This window comes from Lampris incognitus, chromosome 14 (genome assembly GCF_029633865.1).
Source record: "Lampris incognitus isolate fLamInc1 chromosome 14, fLamInc1.hap2, whole genome shotgun sequence".
NCBI classification, from domain to species: Eukaryota; Metazoa; Chordata; class Actinopteri; order Lampriformes; family Lampridae; genus Lampris; species Lampris incognitus.
This window is the reverse complement of record NC_079224.1, coordinates 47,830,593-47,843,456: the sequence shown is the minus strand read 5'-3', so window position 1 is coordinate 47,843,456 and position 12,864 is coordinate 47,830,593. Positions and strand designations below refer to the sequence as shown.

At 41.5% G+C, this 12,864-nt stretch overlaps 1 protein-coding gene across 3 annotated transcripts in view; it reads left to right on the top strand.

The window, feature by feature from the left end:
- The window catches only part of rasal2 (RAS protein activator like 2), a 162,737-nt gene extending 150,506 nt beyond the window's left edge, over nucleotides 1–12,231 (top strand). For all 3 annotated transcript variants that reach the window (XM_056293999.1, XM_056294000.1, XM_056293997.1), the window contains one exon: nucleotides 11,297–12,231. In XM_056293999.1, the coding sequence (XP_056149974.1) occupies nucleotides 11,297–11,464 (168 nt within the window). In that variant the 3' untranslated portion in view covers nucleotides 11,465–12,231. The remainder of the gene's footprint in view (nucleotides 1–11,296) is intronic.
- Nucleotides 12,232–12,864: the final 633 nt, after the last annotated feature.

The following is a 12,864-nucleotide window of genomic DNA, read 5'->3' as shown; positions in this document are numbered from 1 at the left end:
GGCGCAAACAACGATTTGAAATGCAAATGAGATTAGATTGGATTTAGATGGTGTTATTAGCCACACGACCAAGTCCGGTGGAATTTAGGAGGCAACACCGAGGGCGGCCTGACAGGACGTAGAAGCAGGGCAGGCTAAGCTAACTGCTAGCCCATGCAGACCAGCAGTTCTGATGACACCGAGGGCGGTCTGGCAGCGGCCTCACCTGACGTTGACTGTGGTGTTTCTGATGTCGTCGTGCGGAGTCGGGGGAGGTGTATCAAGGGTGTCTGGCTGGGAGAGCTGGTGCTGGATCAGCTGAAAGGGCTTGGTCTGCTTTGTCCAGTTGCCACAAGAGCCATGGCCCCTGCCTGGAGCTGCACGCGGGGGCGAGACACCGAGGCCGGTCTGACAGGACGCGGAAGTGGGGGCAGGCTAAGCTAACTGCTAGCCCATGCAGACTGGCGGTTCCGACAGTCATCCTGGCTGGCATTCATTCACTTGGACAGGCATTTTTTTGTTTAGTTTGGATGTGTGTGTTCTTGTAGTTTTTGGATGTGTTGTTGTCTTTGTGTTGTACTGCTGTGGGCTGAGGGAAACAGCGTTTAATTTCATTTCATGTACACAGGTACATGAAGTGAACTGACACAGTGTTCCTGATTCCTGATTTGTTTATGGTGCAACATCTTAAACTCTGCAGCACAATGCATCCATTGACAACAACAGACACGCCACTTATTATCATGAATAATATAGTTACACAATAGCAGAAACAAACATTATGCACGGCAATTAGGTAAATGGTGGTGTTTATGCCAGTGGTGTTCTACTCAGCCATGATCCAGTCCATCATAACATCTTCTATTACAGTATATCCTACTCAGCCATTATCCAGTCCATCATAACATCTTCTATTACAGTATGTTCTACTCAGTCATTATCCAGTCCATCATAACATCTTCTATTACAGTATGTTCTACTCAGTCATTATCCAGTCCATCATAACATCTTCTATTACAGTATGTTCTACTCAGTCATTATCCAGTCCATCATAACATCTTCTATTACAGTATGTTCTACTCAGTCATTATCCAGTCCATCATAACATCTTCTATTACAGTATATCCTACTCAGCCATTATCCAGTCCATCATAACATCTTCTATTACAGTATGTTCTACTCAGCCATTATCCAGTCCATCATAACATCTTCTATTACAGTATATCCTACTCAGCCATTATCCAGTCCATCATAACATCTTCTATTACAGTATGTTCTACTCAGCCATTATCCAGTCCATCATAACATCTTCTATTACAGTATGTTCTACTCAGCCATTATCCAGTCCATCATAACATCTTCTATTACAGTATGTTCTACTCAGTCATTATCCAGTCCATCATAACAAGTGGTGTGTGAGGAGGGACTGACTATAGGAAGGAATTCAGAGTCCTGGTAGCTAGGAGGAAAAAGCTGTTGTTTAAGCGTTTAGTCTTAGTGGACAGTGACCTGTAGCGCCTCCCTGAGGGAAGGAGCAGGAAGAGGTGATGAGCAGGATGTGAGGGGTCGGGGATGATCTTCTTTGCTCGCTTTACAGTCCGGTTAGTATGTAGAGATTCAACTGAGGGGAGTGGGTTGCCTATGAGTTTGGATGCATTGTTGACAATCTGCTGCAGTTTTATCCGTGTTTGACTGTCCTTGCTGTCCTACCATACTGTAATAGAAGATGTTATGATGGACTGGATAATGGCTGAGTAGAACACACTTTAATAGAAGATGTTATGATGGACTGGATAATGGCTGAGTAGAACATACTGTAATAGAAGATGTTATGATGGACTGGATAATGGCTGAGTAGAACATATTGTAATAGAAGATGTTATGATGGACTGGATAATGGCTGAGTAGAACATACTGTAATAGAAGATGTTATGATGGACTGGATAATGGCTCAGTAGAGCATACTGTAATAGAAGATGTTATGATGGACTGGATAATGGCTGCGTAGAACATACTGTAATAGAAGATGTTATGATGGACTGGATAATGGCTGAATAGAACATACTGTAATAGAAGATGTTATGATGGACTGGATAATGGCTGAGTAGAACATACTGTAATAGAAGATGTTATGATGGACTGGATAATGGCTGAGTAGAACATACTGTAATAGAAGATGTTATGATGGACTGGATAATGGCTGAGTAGAACATACTGTAATAGAAGATGTTATGATGGACTGGATAATGGCTGAGTAGAACATACTGTAATAGAAGATGTTATGATGGACTGGATAATGGCTGAGTAGAACATACTGTAATAGAAGATGTTATGATGGACTGGATAATGGCTGAATAGAACATACTGTAATAGAAGATGTTGTGATGGACTGGATAATGGCTGAATAGAACATACTGTAATAGAAGATGTTATGATGGACTGGATAATGGCTGAGTAGAACATACTGTAATAGAAGATGTTATGATGGACTGGATAATGGCTGAATAGAACATACTGTAATAGAAGATGTTATGATGGACTGGATCATGGCTCAGTAGAACATACTGTAATAGAAGATGTTATGATGGACTCCATGATGGCTGAGTAGAACATACTGTAATAGAAGATGTTATGATGGACTGGATAATGGCTGAGTAGAACATACTGTAATAGAAGATGTTATGATGGACTGGATAATGGCTGAGTAGAACATACTGTAATAGATGTTATGATGGACTGGATCATGGCTGAGTAGACCATACTGTAATAGAAGATGTTATGATGGACTGGATAATGGCTGAGTAGAACACACTTTAATAGAAGATGTTATGATGGACTGGATAATGGCTGAGTAGAACATACTGTAATAGAAGATGTTATGATGGACTGGATAATGACTGAGTAGAACATACTGTAATAGAAGATGTTATGATGGACTGGATAATGGCTGAGTAGAACACACTGTAATAGAAGATGTTATGATGGACTGGATAATGACTGAGTAGAACATACTGTAATAGAAGATGTTATGATGGACTGGATAATGGCTGAGTAGAACATACTGTAATAGAAGATGTTATGATGGACTGGATAATGGCTGAATAGAACATACTGTAATAGAAGATGTTATGATGGACTGGATAATGGCTGAGTAGAACATACTGTAATAGAAGATGTTATGATGGACTGGATAATGGCTGAGTAGAACATACTGTAATAGAAGATGTTATGATGGACTGGATAATGGCTGAATAGAACATACTGTAATAGAAGATGTTGTGATGGACTGGATAATGGCTGAATAGAACATACTGTAATAGAAGATGTTATGATGGACTGGATAATGGCTGAGTAGAACATACTGTAATAGAAGATGTTATGATGGACTGGATAATGGCTGAATAGAACATACTGTAATAGAAGATGTTATGATGGACTGGATCATGGCTCAGTAGAACATACTGTAATAGAAGATGTTATGATGGACTCCATGATGGCTGAGTAGAACATACTGTAATAGAAGATGTTATGATGGACTGGATAATGGCTGAGTAGAACATACTGTAATAGAAGATGTTATGATGGACTGGATAATGGCTGAGTAGACCATACTGTAATAGAAGATGTTATGATGGACTGGATAATGGCTGAGTAGAACAGGACGAGCAGTTGATGTTTGATCCTGTATTTTTTAAGCTCCCTAAGAAAGTGAAGTCATTGTTGAGCTTTTGCAATGACGTGTTCAGTGTTGATTTTCCACTTCAGGTTATTGCTGATGTACGTTCCAAAGAATTTAAAAGAGTCAGGGCATCCGGGTAGCGTGGCGGTCTATTCTGTTGCCTACCAACATGGGGATCACCAGTTCGAAACCCCATGTTACCTCCAGCTTGGTCGGGCGTCCCTACAGACACAATTGGCCGTGTCTGCGGGTGGGAAGCCGGATGTGGGTATGTGTCCTGGTCGCTGCACTAGCGCCTCCTCTGGTCGGTCGGGGCGCCTGTTCGGAGGGGAGGGGGAACTTGGGGGAATAGCGTGATCCTCCCACGTGCTACGTCCCCCTGGTGAAACTCCTCACTGTCAGGTGAAAAGAAGCGGCTGGTGACTCCACATGTATGAGAGGAAGCATGTGATAGTCTGCAGCCCTCCCCGGGTCACCGGGGGGGGGGGGTTGAAGCAACGACCGGGAAAGCTCGGAGAGCAGGGTGATTGGCCAGGTACAGTTGGGGAGAAAAAGGGGGACCCCCCCCTCCAAAAAAAAGAGTGGGTGGTGGTGATGGGGTGTCCATTCATTTGCATGGGTGTTTTGGGATTCGGCATGCGTCAGCAGTCAGCAGTGAGTTCTTGGGTTCTGCTCGTATCAAGCAGAAGGTCGTTGTTTGCGCACCAAGTGACACACGTCCATGTACTGTGGTTTATGGTGGGAGGGGAAGTCAGGCTCGCACACGTGTGTGTGTGTACAACTACACAGTGACAGGTTTATAAAACAGAACTAGTGTGCACACAGCTTGATTAATCTGATCAAAACAATGTGTATGCATGTTTGTGTGTTTGTGCGTACCCAGTTTTAGTCATGAGTCTACACAGGCTTTATGCATGTGGCCCCCACAGTCGTCCTCAGTGTGACTTCATATGTGTTTTCTAATCTTAGCTCTTTAACTTCTCTGGGAAGCATGTCTTCATCCAGCTCTCACACCCTCAGAGCCGGATGACCGAGACGAGCCGAGTGGAAGAAACAACCCTCTTGTTTATTTAGCGTGTCCGGTGTACACCTGTTTTTTTTAACCACAAAGTATTTGGACCTTGGTTTAAACATGGGCCAATGGGCGGCACGGTGGTGCAGTGGTTAGCGCGGTCGCCTCACAGCAAGAAGGTCCTGGGTTCGAGCCCCGGGGTAGTCCAACCTTGGGGGTCGTCCTGTGTGGAGTTTGCATGTTCTCGCCGTGTCTGTGTGGGTTTCCTCCCACAGTCCAAAGACATGTAGGTCAGGTGAATCGGCATTACTAAATTGTCCCTAGATGTGAATGTGTGTGTGTGTGTTGGCCCTGTGACGGCCTGGCGGCCTGTCCAGGGTGTCTCCCCGCCTGCCGCCCAATGACTGCTGGGATAGGCTCCAGCATCCCTGCGACCCTGAGAGCAGGAGAAGCGGTTTGGATGATGGATGGATGGATGGATGGATGGATGGATGGATGGATGGATGGATGGATTTAAAAATGAGGAAATAGCAGAAGAGGTGAAATGACCACCGGATGATGCCAAGTCCACTAAAGCTGAAGAAATGAACGAAAACAACTTGAACTTGAGGTAATACATCAGCTGGTATGGAGCTGATGGGGTCCTCCGGTGACTGAATACACCAGTGTGTCTGCCATAGTCTCAGGTGGTCTGACGTGACCCGTCTTCTCTCATATCGCACATCTGCCTGGTTAGTAACAGAGGCTTCTCATATGCTAAAGAAGGACAAGTGTTGACGTGTCTTCAGTCGTTCTGAGCAGGTCAACACATGACAGTAGACCGTAAACAGACGTTTTCCGTCGAGTCTTCTTCACTGTATTCCGCTGCAGGGCTGCACGATATCAGGAAAACATGCGATATGCGATAACGCTGTTGAATACTGCGATGAGGATGTGACTGGCGATGATAAACAAGTATGAAGTACACAGTTTTAATGTGTTTCTGCTTGAGGTTGGCTGCTAACACAGAGCCCAGACAGTGAACAGCCTGTGCACACTGAATAAACACACGAAACGCAGTATTGCCATCCCGGCAACACGGTTTTATTGAAAACAATACACCTGGCTACAGCCGCTATACCGACAATGAACAAATACCACCAACTTGGTTGCATGGCAACACAGTTTCTTCATCACTTTAACACAACAGCTGGGCCTATTTAAATACAGCAGCTACTAGCAGTTTATATGAGACATGATTACATCACAGTCTCCCTTTAAAACTGAGGCCTTACCAGTTTTGCAGAGTGAGTAACTAATGTAGGCGGTTTGGATAATGGATGGATGGACGGACATTATATTTTGTTACCGAGGCGGAATCGGCCAAGTGACACTACTGCCCTTTTCCAGAGGGGGGCACTAAAGTCAACACAAACCCCTAGTAGTATCTTTAAATAAATAGCGTATACCATTTATCGCAGTTCAGGCAATCGTTTGCAATACGTATATCGTGCATGTTGATATCGCGATGAAGGTCAATTTTGGATATATTGTGCAGCCCTATTCCACTGCAGCCTCATGACTGATAATATCATGACATCAGCCAGGACATGCTGCTCACAGCAGATGAGACTTAGATCATTTAGATGATAATATCATGACATCAGATGAGACAAACGTAGATCATTTAGATGATAATATCATGACATCAGCCAGGACATGCTGCTCACAGCAGATGAGACTTAGATCATTTAGATGATAATATCATGACATCACATGAGGCAGACTTAGATCATTTAGATGATAATGTCATGACATCACATGAGACAGACTTAGATCATTTAGATGATAATATCATGACATCAGCCAGGACATGCTGCTCACAGCAGATGAGACTTGGATCATTTAGATGATAATATCATGACATCAGATGAGGCAGACTTAGATCATTTAGATGATAATATCATGACATCACATGAGACAGACTTGGATCATTTAGATGATAATATCATGACATCAGATGAGACAAACATTGATCATTTAGATGATAATATCATGAAATTAGCCAGGACATGCTGCTCACAGCAGATGAGACTTAGATCATTTAGATGATAATATCATGACATCACATGAGGCAGACTTAGATCATTTAGATGATAATGTCATGACATCACATGAGACAGACTTAGATCATTTAGATGATAATATCACGACATCACGAGACAGACTTAGATCATTTAGATGATAATATCATGACATCACGAGACAGACTTAGATCATTTAGATGATAATATCATGACATCACATGAGGCAGACTTAGATCATCTAGATGATAATATCACGACATCACATGAAGCAGACTTAGATCATTTAGATGATAATATCATGACATCACACGAGACAGACTTGGATCATTTAGATGATAATATCATGACATCAGATGAGACAAACATAGATCATTTAGATGATAATATCATGACATCAGCCAGGACATGCTGCTCACAGCAGATGAGACTTAGATCATTTAGATGATAATATCATGACATCACATGAGGCAGACTTAGATCATTTAGATGATAATGTCATGACATCACATGAGACAGACTTAGATCATTTAGATGATAATATCACGACATCACGAGACAGACTTAGATCATTTAGATGATAATATCATGACATCACGAGACAGACTTAGATAATTTAGATGATAATATCATGACATCACGAGACAGACTTAGATCATCTAGATGATAGTATCATGACATCACATGAGGCAGACTTAGATCATTTAGATGATAATATCATGACATCACACGAGACAGACTTGGATCATTTAGATGATAATATCATGACATCAGATGAGACAAACATAGATCATTTAGATGATAATATCATGACATCAGCCAGGACATGCTGCTCACAGCAGATGAGACTTAGATCATTTAGATGATAATATCATGACATCACATGAGGCAGACTTAGATCATTTAGATGATAATGTCATGACATCACATGAGACAGACTTAGATCATTTAGATGATAATATCACGACATCACGAGACAGACTTAGATCATTTAGATGATAATATCATGACATCACGAGACAGACTTCGATAATTTAGATGATAATATCATGACATCACGAGACAGACTTAGATCATCTAGATGATAGTATCATGACATCACATGAGGCAGACTTAGATCATTTAGATGATAATATCACGACATCACGAGACAGACTTAGATCATTTAGATGATAATATCATGACATCACGAGACAGACTTAGATAATTTAGATGATAATATCATGACATCACGAGACAGACTTAGATCATCTAGATGATAATATCATGACATCACATGAGGCAGACTTAGATCATTTAGATGATAATATCATGACATCAGCCAGGACATGCTGCTCACAGCAGATGAGACTTAGATCATTTAGATGATAATATCATGACATCAGATGAGACAGACTTAGATCATTTAGATGATAATATCATGACATCACATGAGACAGACTTAGATCATTTAGATGATAATATCATGACATCACATGAGGCAGACATAGATCATTTAGATGATAATATCATGACATCACATGAGACAGACTTGGATCATTTAGATGATAATATCATGACATCACATGGGACAGACTTGGATCATTTAGATGATAATATGACATCACATGAGGCAGACATAGATCATTTAGATGATAATATCATGACATCACATGAGGCAGACATAGATCATTTAGATGATAATATCATGACATCACATGAGGCAGACATAGATCATTTAGATGATAATATCATGACATCACATGAGGCAGACTTAGATCATTTAGATGATAATATGACATCACATGAGGCAGACATAGATCATTTAGATGATAATATCATGACATCACATGAGGCAGACTTAGATCATTTAGATGATAATATCACGACATCACATGAGGCAGACATAGATCATTTAGATGATAATATCATGACATCAGATGAGACAAACATAGATCATTTAGATGATAATATCATGACATCAGCCAGGACATGCTGCTCACAGCAGATGAGACTTAGATCATTTAGATGATAATATCATGACATCACGAGACAGACTTAGATAATTTAGATGATAATATCATGACATCACATGAGGCAGACATAGATCATTTAGATGATAATATCATGACATCACATGAGACAGACTTAGATCATTTAGATGATAATATCACGACATCACATGAGGCAGACATAGATCATTTAGATGATAATATGACATCACATGAGGCAGACTTAGATCATTTAGATGATAATATCATGACATCACATGAGGCAGACATAGATCATTTAGATGATAATATCATGACATCACACGAGACAGACTTGGATCATTTAGATGATAATATCATGACATCAGATGAGACAAACATAGATCATTTAGATGATAATATCATGACATCAGCCAGGACATGCTGCTCACAGCAGATGAGACTTAGATCATTTAGATGATAATATCATGACATCACATGAGGCAGACTTAGATCATTTAGATGATAATGTCATGACATCACATGAGACAGACTTAGATCATTTAGATGATAATATCACGACATCACGAGACAGACTTAGATCATTTAGATGATAATATCATGACATCACGAGACAGACTTCGATAATTTAGATGATAATATCATGACATCACGAGACAGACTTAGATCATCTAGATGATAGTATCATGACATCACATGAGGCAGACTTAGATCATTTAGATGATAATATCACGACATCACGAGACAGACTTAGATCATTTAGATGATAATATCATGACATCACGAGACAGACTTAGATAATTTAGATGATAATATCATGACATCACGAGACAGACTTAGATCATCTAGATGATAATATCATGACATCACATGAGGCAGACTTAGATCATTTAGATGATAATATCATGACATCAGCCAGGACATGCTGCTCACAGCAGATGAGACTTAGATCATTTAGATGATAATATCATGACATCAGATGAGACAGACTTAGATCATTTAGATGATAATATCATGACATCACATGAGACAGACTTAGATCATTTAGATGATAATATCATGACATCACATGAGGCAGACATAGATCATTTAGATGATAATATCACGACATCACATGAGACAGACTTGGATCATTTAGATGATAATATCATGACATCACATGGGACAGACTTGGATCATTTAGATGATAATATGACATCACATGAGGCAGACATAGATCATTTAGATGATAATATCATGACATCACATGAGGCAGACATAGATCATTTAGATGATAATATCATGACATCACATGAGGCAGACATAGATCATTTAGATGATAATATCATGACATCACATGAGGCAGACTTAGATCATTTAGATGATAATATCACGACATCACATGAGGCAGACATAGATCATTTAGATGATAATATCATGACATCAGATGAGACAAACATAGATCATTTAGATGATAATATCATGACATCAGCCAGGACATGCTGCTCACAGCAGATGAGACTTAGATCATTTAGATGATAATATCATGACATCAGATGAGACAGACTTAGATCATTTAGATGATAATATCATGACATCACGAGACAGACTTAGATAATTTAGATGATAATATCATGACATCACATGAGGCAGACATAGATCATTTAGATGATAATATCATGACATCACATGAGACAGACTTAGATCATTTAGATGATAATATCACGACATCACATGAGGCAGACATAGATCATTTAGATGATAATATGACATCACATGAGGCAGACATAGATCATTTAGATGATAATATCACGACATCACATGGGACAGACTTGGATCATTTAGATGATAATATCACGACATCACATGAGGCAGACATAGATCATTTAGATGATAATATGACATCACATGAGGCAGACTTAGATCATTTAGATGATAATATCATGACATCACATGAGGCAGACATAGATCATTTAGATGATAATATCATGACATCACATGAGGCAGACATAGATCACTGAAAGTTCAACACAAAGTGTCATAGTTGTGTCCAGGTTTGAGGTGCTGGTAAGCTTCAGCAGGGACTGCTCCTCACACTCTTCCCAAATGTCGAGGTAATGGAGGAGGATACTGGTCCCGTCACAGGTACGTAGCACCAGTGACCTTTGACCTCTGGTTTTGTTCCTGAAGAATCTGCAGCACAGCTTGGAATTGACATTTTATTTGGGCTGCTTTCTTTTTCTCTTTTTCTCTTCTTTGTGGGCTGAAACTTGGCAGGTCACAGTTGGTTTCATGGCCTTTGCTGCGTGTTGTTTTGAGCCAAGCCAACAACAGAACGTCTCCTCCTGTAAACATGTCAGCTGCTGTCTGGTAAAAACACAACGCTGTGGTCTGAACATCCCTGCTGTTCACACCGGCAACCCGTGAAGCCTTCGTGTGAAGCCAAACGTAAAAAGAGAACGGGACAACAGTCACCTCCTCGTGGCTGGGAAAACAACAGCTCCACGTTTTACCTGACAGCAGTGATGGGTGAGGATTATTAAGTCTAACTTCCTGTCCCGCCCCCTTCCCCTCTCTGTCTCTGTCTCTGTCTCTCTTTCTGTCTCTCTCTCAGGAGAAAAGGATTAGCTCTCTGGACGCGGCCAACTGTCGTCTAATGGCGGCGCTGACCCAGGTGAAGGAGCGCTACAGCGTTCAGAACCTCCGCAACGGCCTGTCGCCCACCAACCCCACCAAGCTGTCAATCACTGAGAACGGAGAGTTTAAAAACAGCAGCTGCTGATTGGTGGATGAACATGGGGGGGGGGGCTAAGCTCTGGGCAAAAACACTGACTTCACACCGCGGCTCCCCGGTGCCGTGAGCAGACCGGACGCATTTACAAAGGATGTCTAGCTAGATGTAATATGTGTGTACATAGACGGTGTGTGTGGCGTACAGACACCCACCCACCGGCTGGTCGAGCTTCTGGATGAGCTGCAGAGGAATCTATTTTAAACCCATTTGAAGTGTTGACTGATGAAGATGTGGAGAATGGGAGGAAGAGGAGTTGGGTTTGCGATTGACGTGAAGAAGCACAGAGGCCACGTTGAGCCTCGCCCTGGAAGACACTCCTCGAACTCAGACAAACCAAAAAGATTGTCGGCACCCGGTTTTATAACTGACTTTCTTTTTTTGTTCTTATTTTGATTTGAAACTTTTGGTTTTTATTTGTTGACAAGTTGAAGTTGTCTTTTGATCGGTGGCCGCTGAGTCAAAAACCACCTTTGAACCCCTCCCAGTTTTAACCGATGAGTTGTTTGTGTTGAGAATACTGTTCGTTATCAAAAGACGTTTAATTTATTCCAACACTGTGGAAGCCAGAGATCCCTGGGGGAGAGGATTTGGAGCTCCCTTGATTTTCTACTGTTTCTGATGCCGCGTTGCTTTACTACTGTCACTAAGAGTCTGCTGTTCTCTCCTCCATCTCAACAGAACAACAAGCCACCCAACCTGCTGGTTTGTCCTGGTACATATCTGTCTGTTGAGAATAAAAACTACCTGGAATTGTCCGCTCTTCTCTTCATTTGTCCCACACACGACCCATTATCTTATTTTAAGTAGGACTAGCAAGATCTCTCAGTGCCTTTACATGCACAGGTCAGGCGAGCTACGGTTACAGCGCCATCAGGCCATGTAACTGGACTACCGTCGTTGTCCCAGTACACAAGAACCGGGGGAGAATCGATTTATTGGCGGAAGTGTGTCTGACCCCGGTATGGTAGGTGTTGATATGCCTCCTTTCAGCTGGTGGCTGTTGGGTGAAAGACCGCCGCGGGAACTACGGATCAAGCGCAGAACGCCTAGGCCAGTTGGGGGCCGATTGAAGCGTGTACATGCCAGAGGAAATCCATCCCCAACCGCATCATCTAGGTGTGTTAGTCCCACTTCCAGACATCCTGTTTAGTACGACTTCAGTCAGACTAACACGTTAACATGTGTTTTAAAAGTCCAGTTTTAGTCGCACTAACACAATAAATCCACTTTTTCTAACAACATGTGACCGTAGTCACAGTAATAATGATTTGATCATTGATTACAATGTACTACTACTACTACCTTCGGCTGCTCCCGTTAGGGGGCGCCACAGCGGATCATCCATGTCCATCTCTTCCTGTCCTCTGCATCGTGCTCTGTCACAGCAG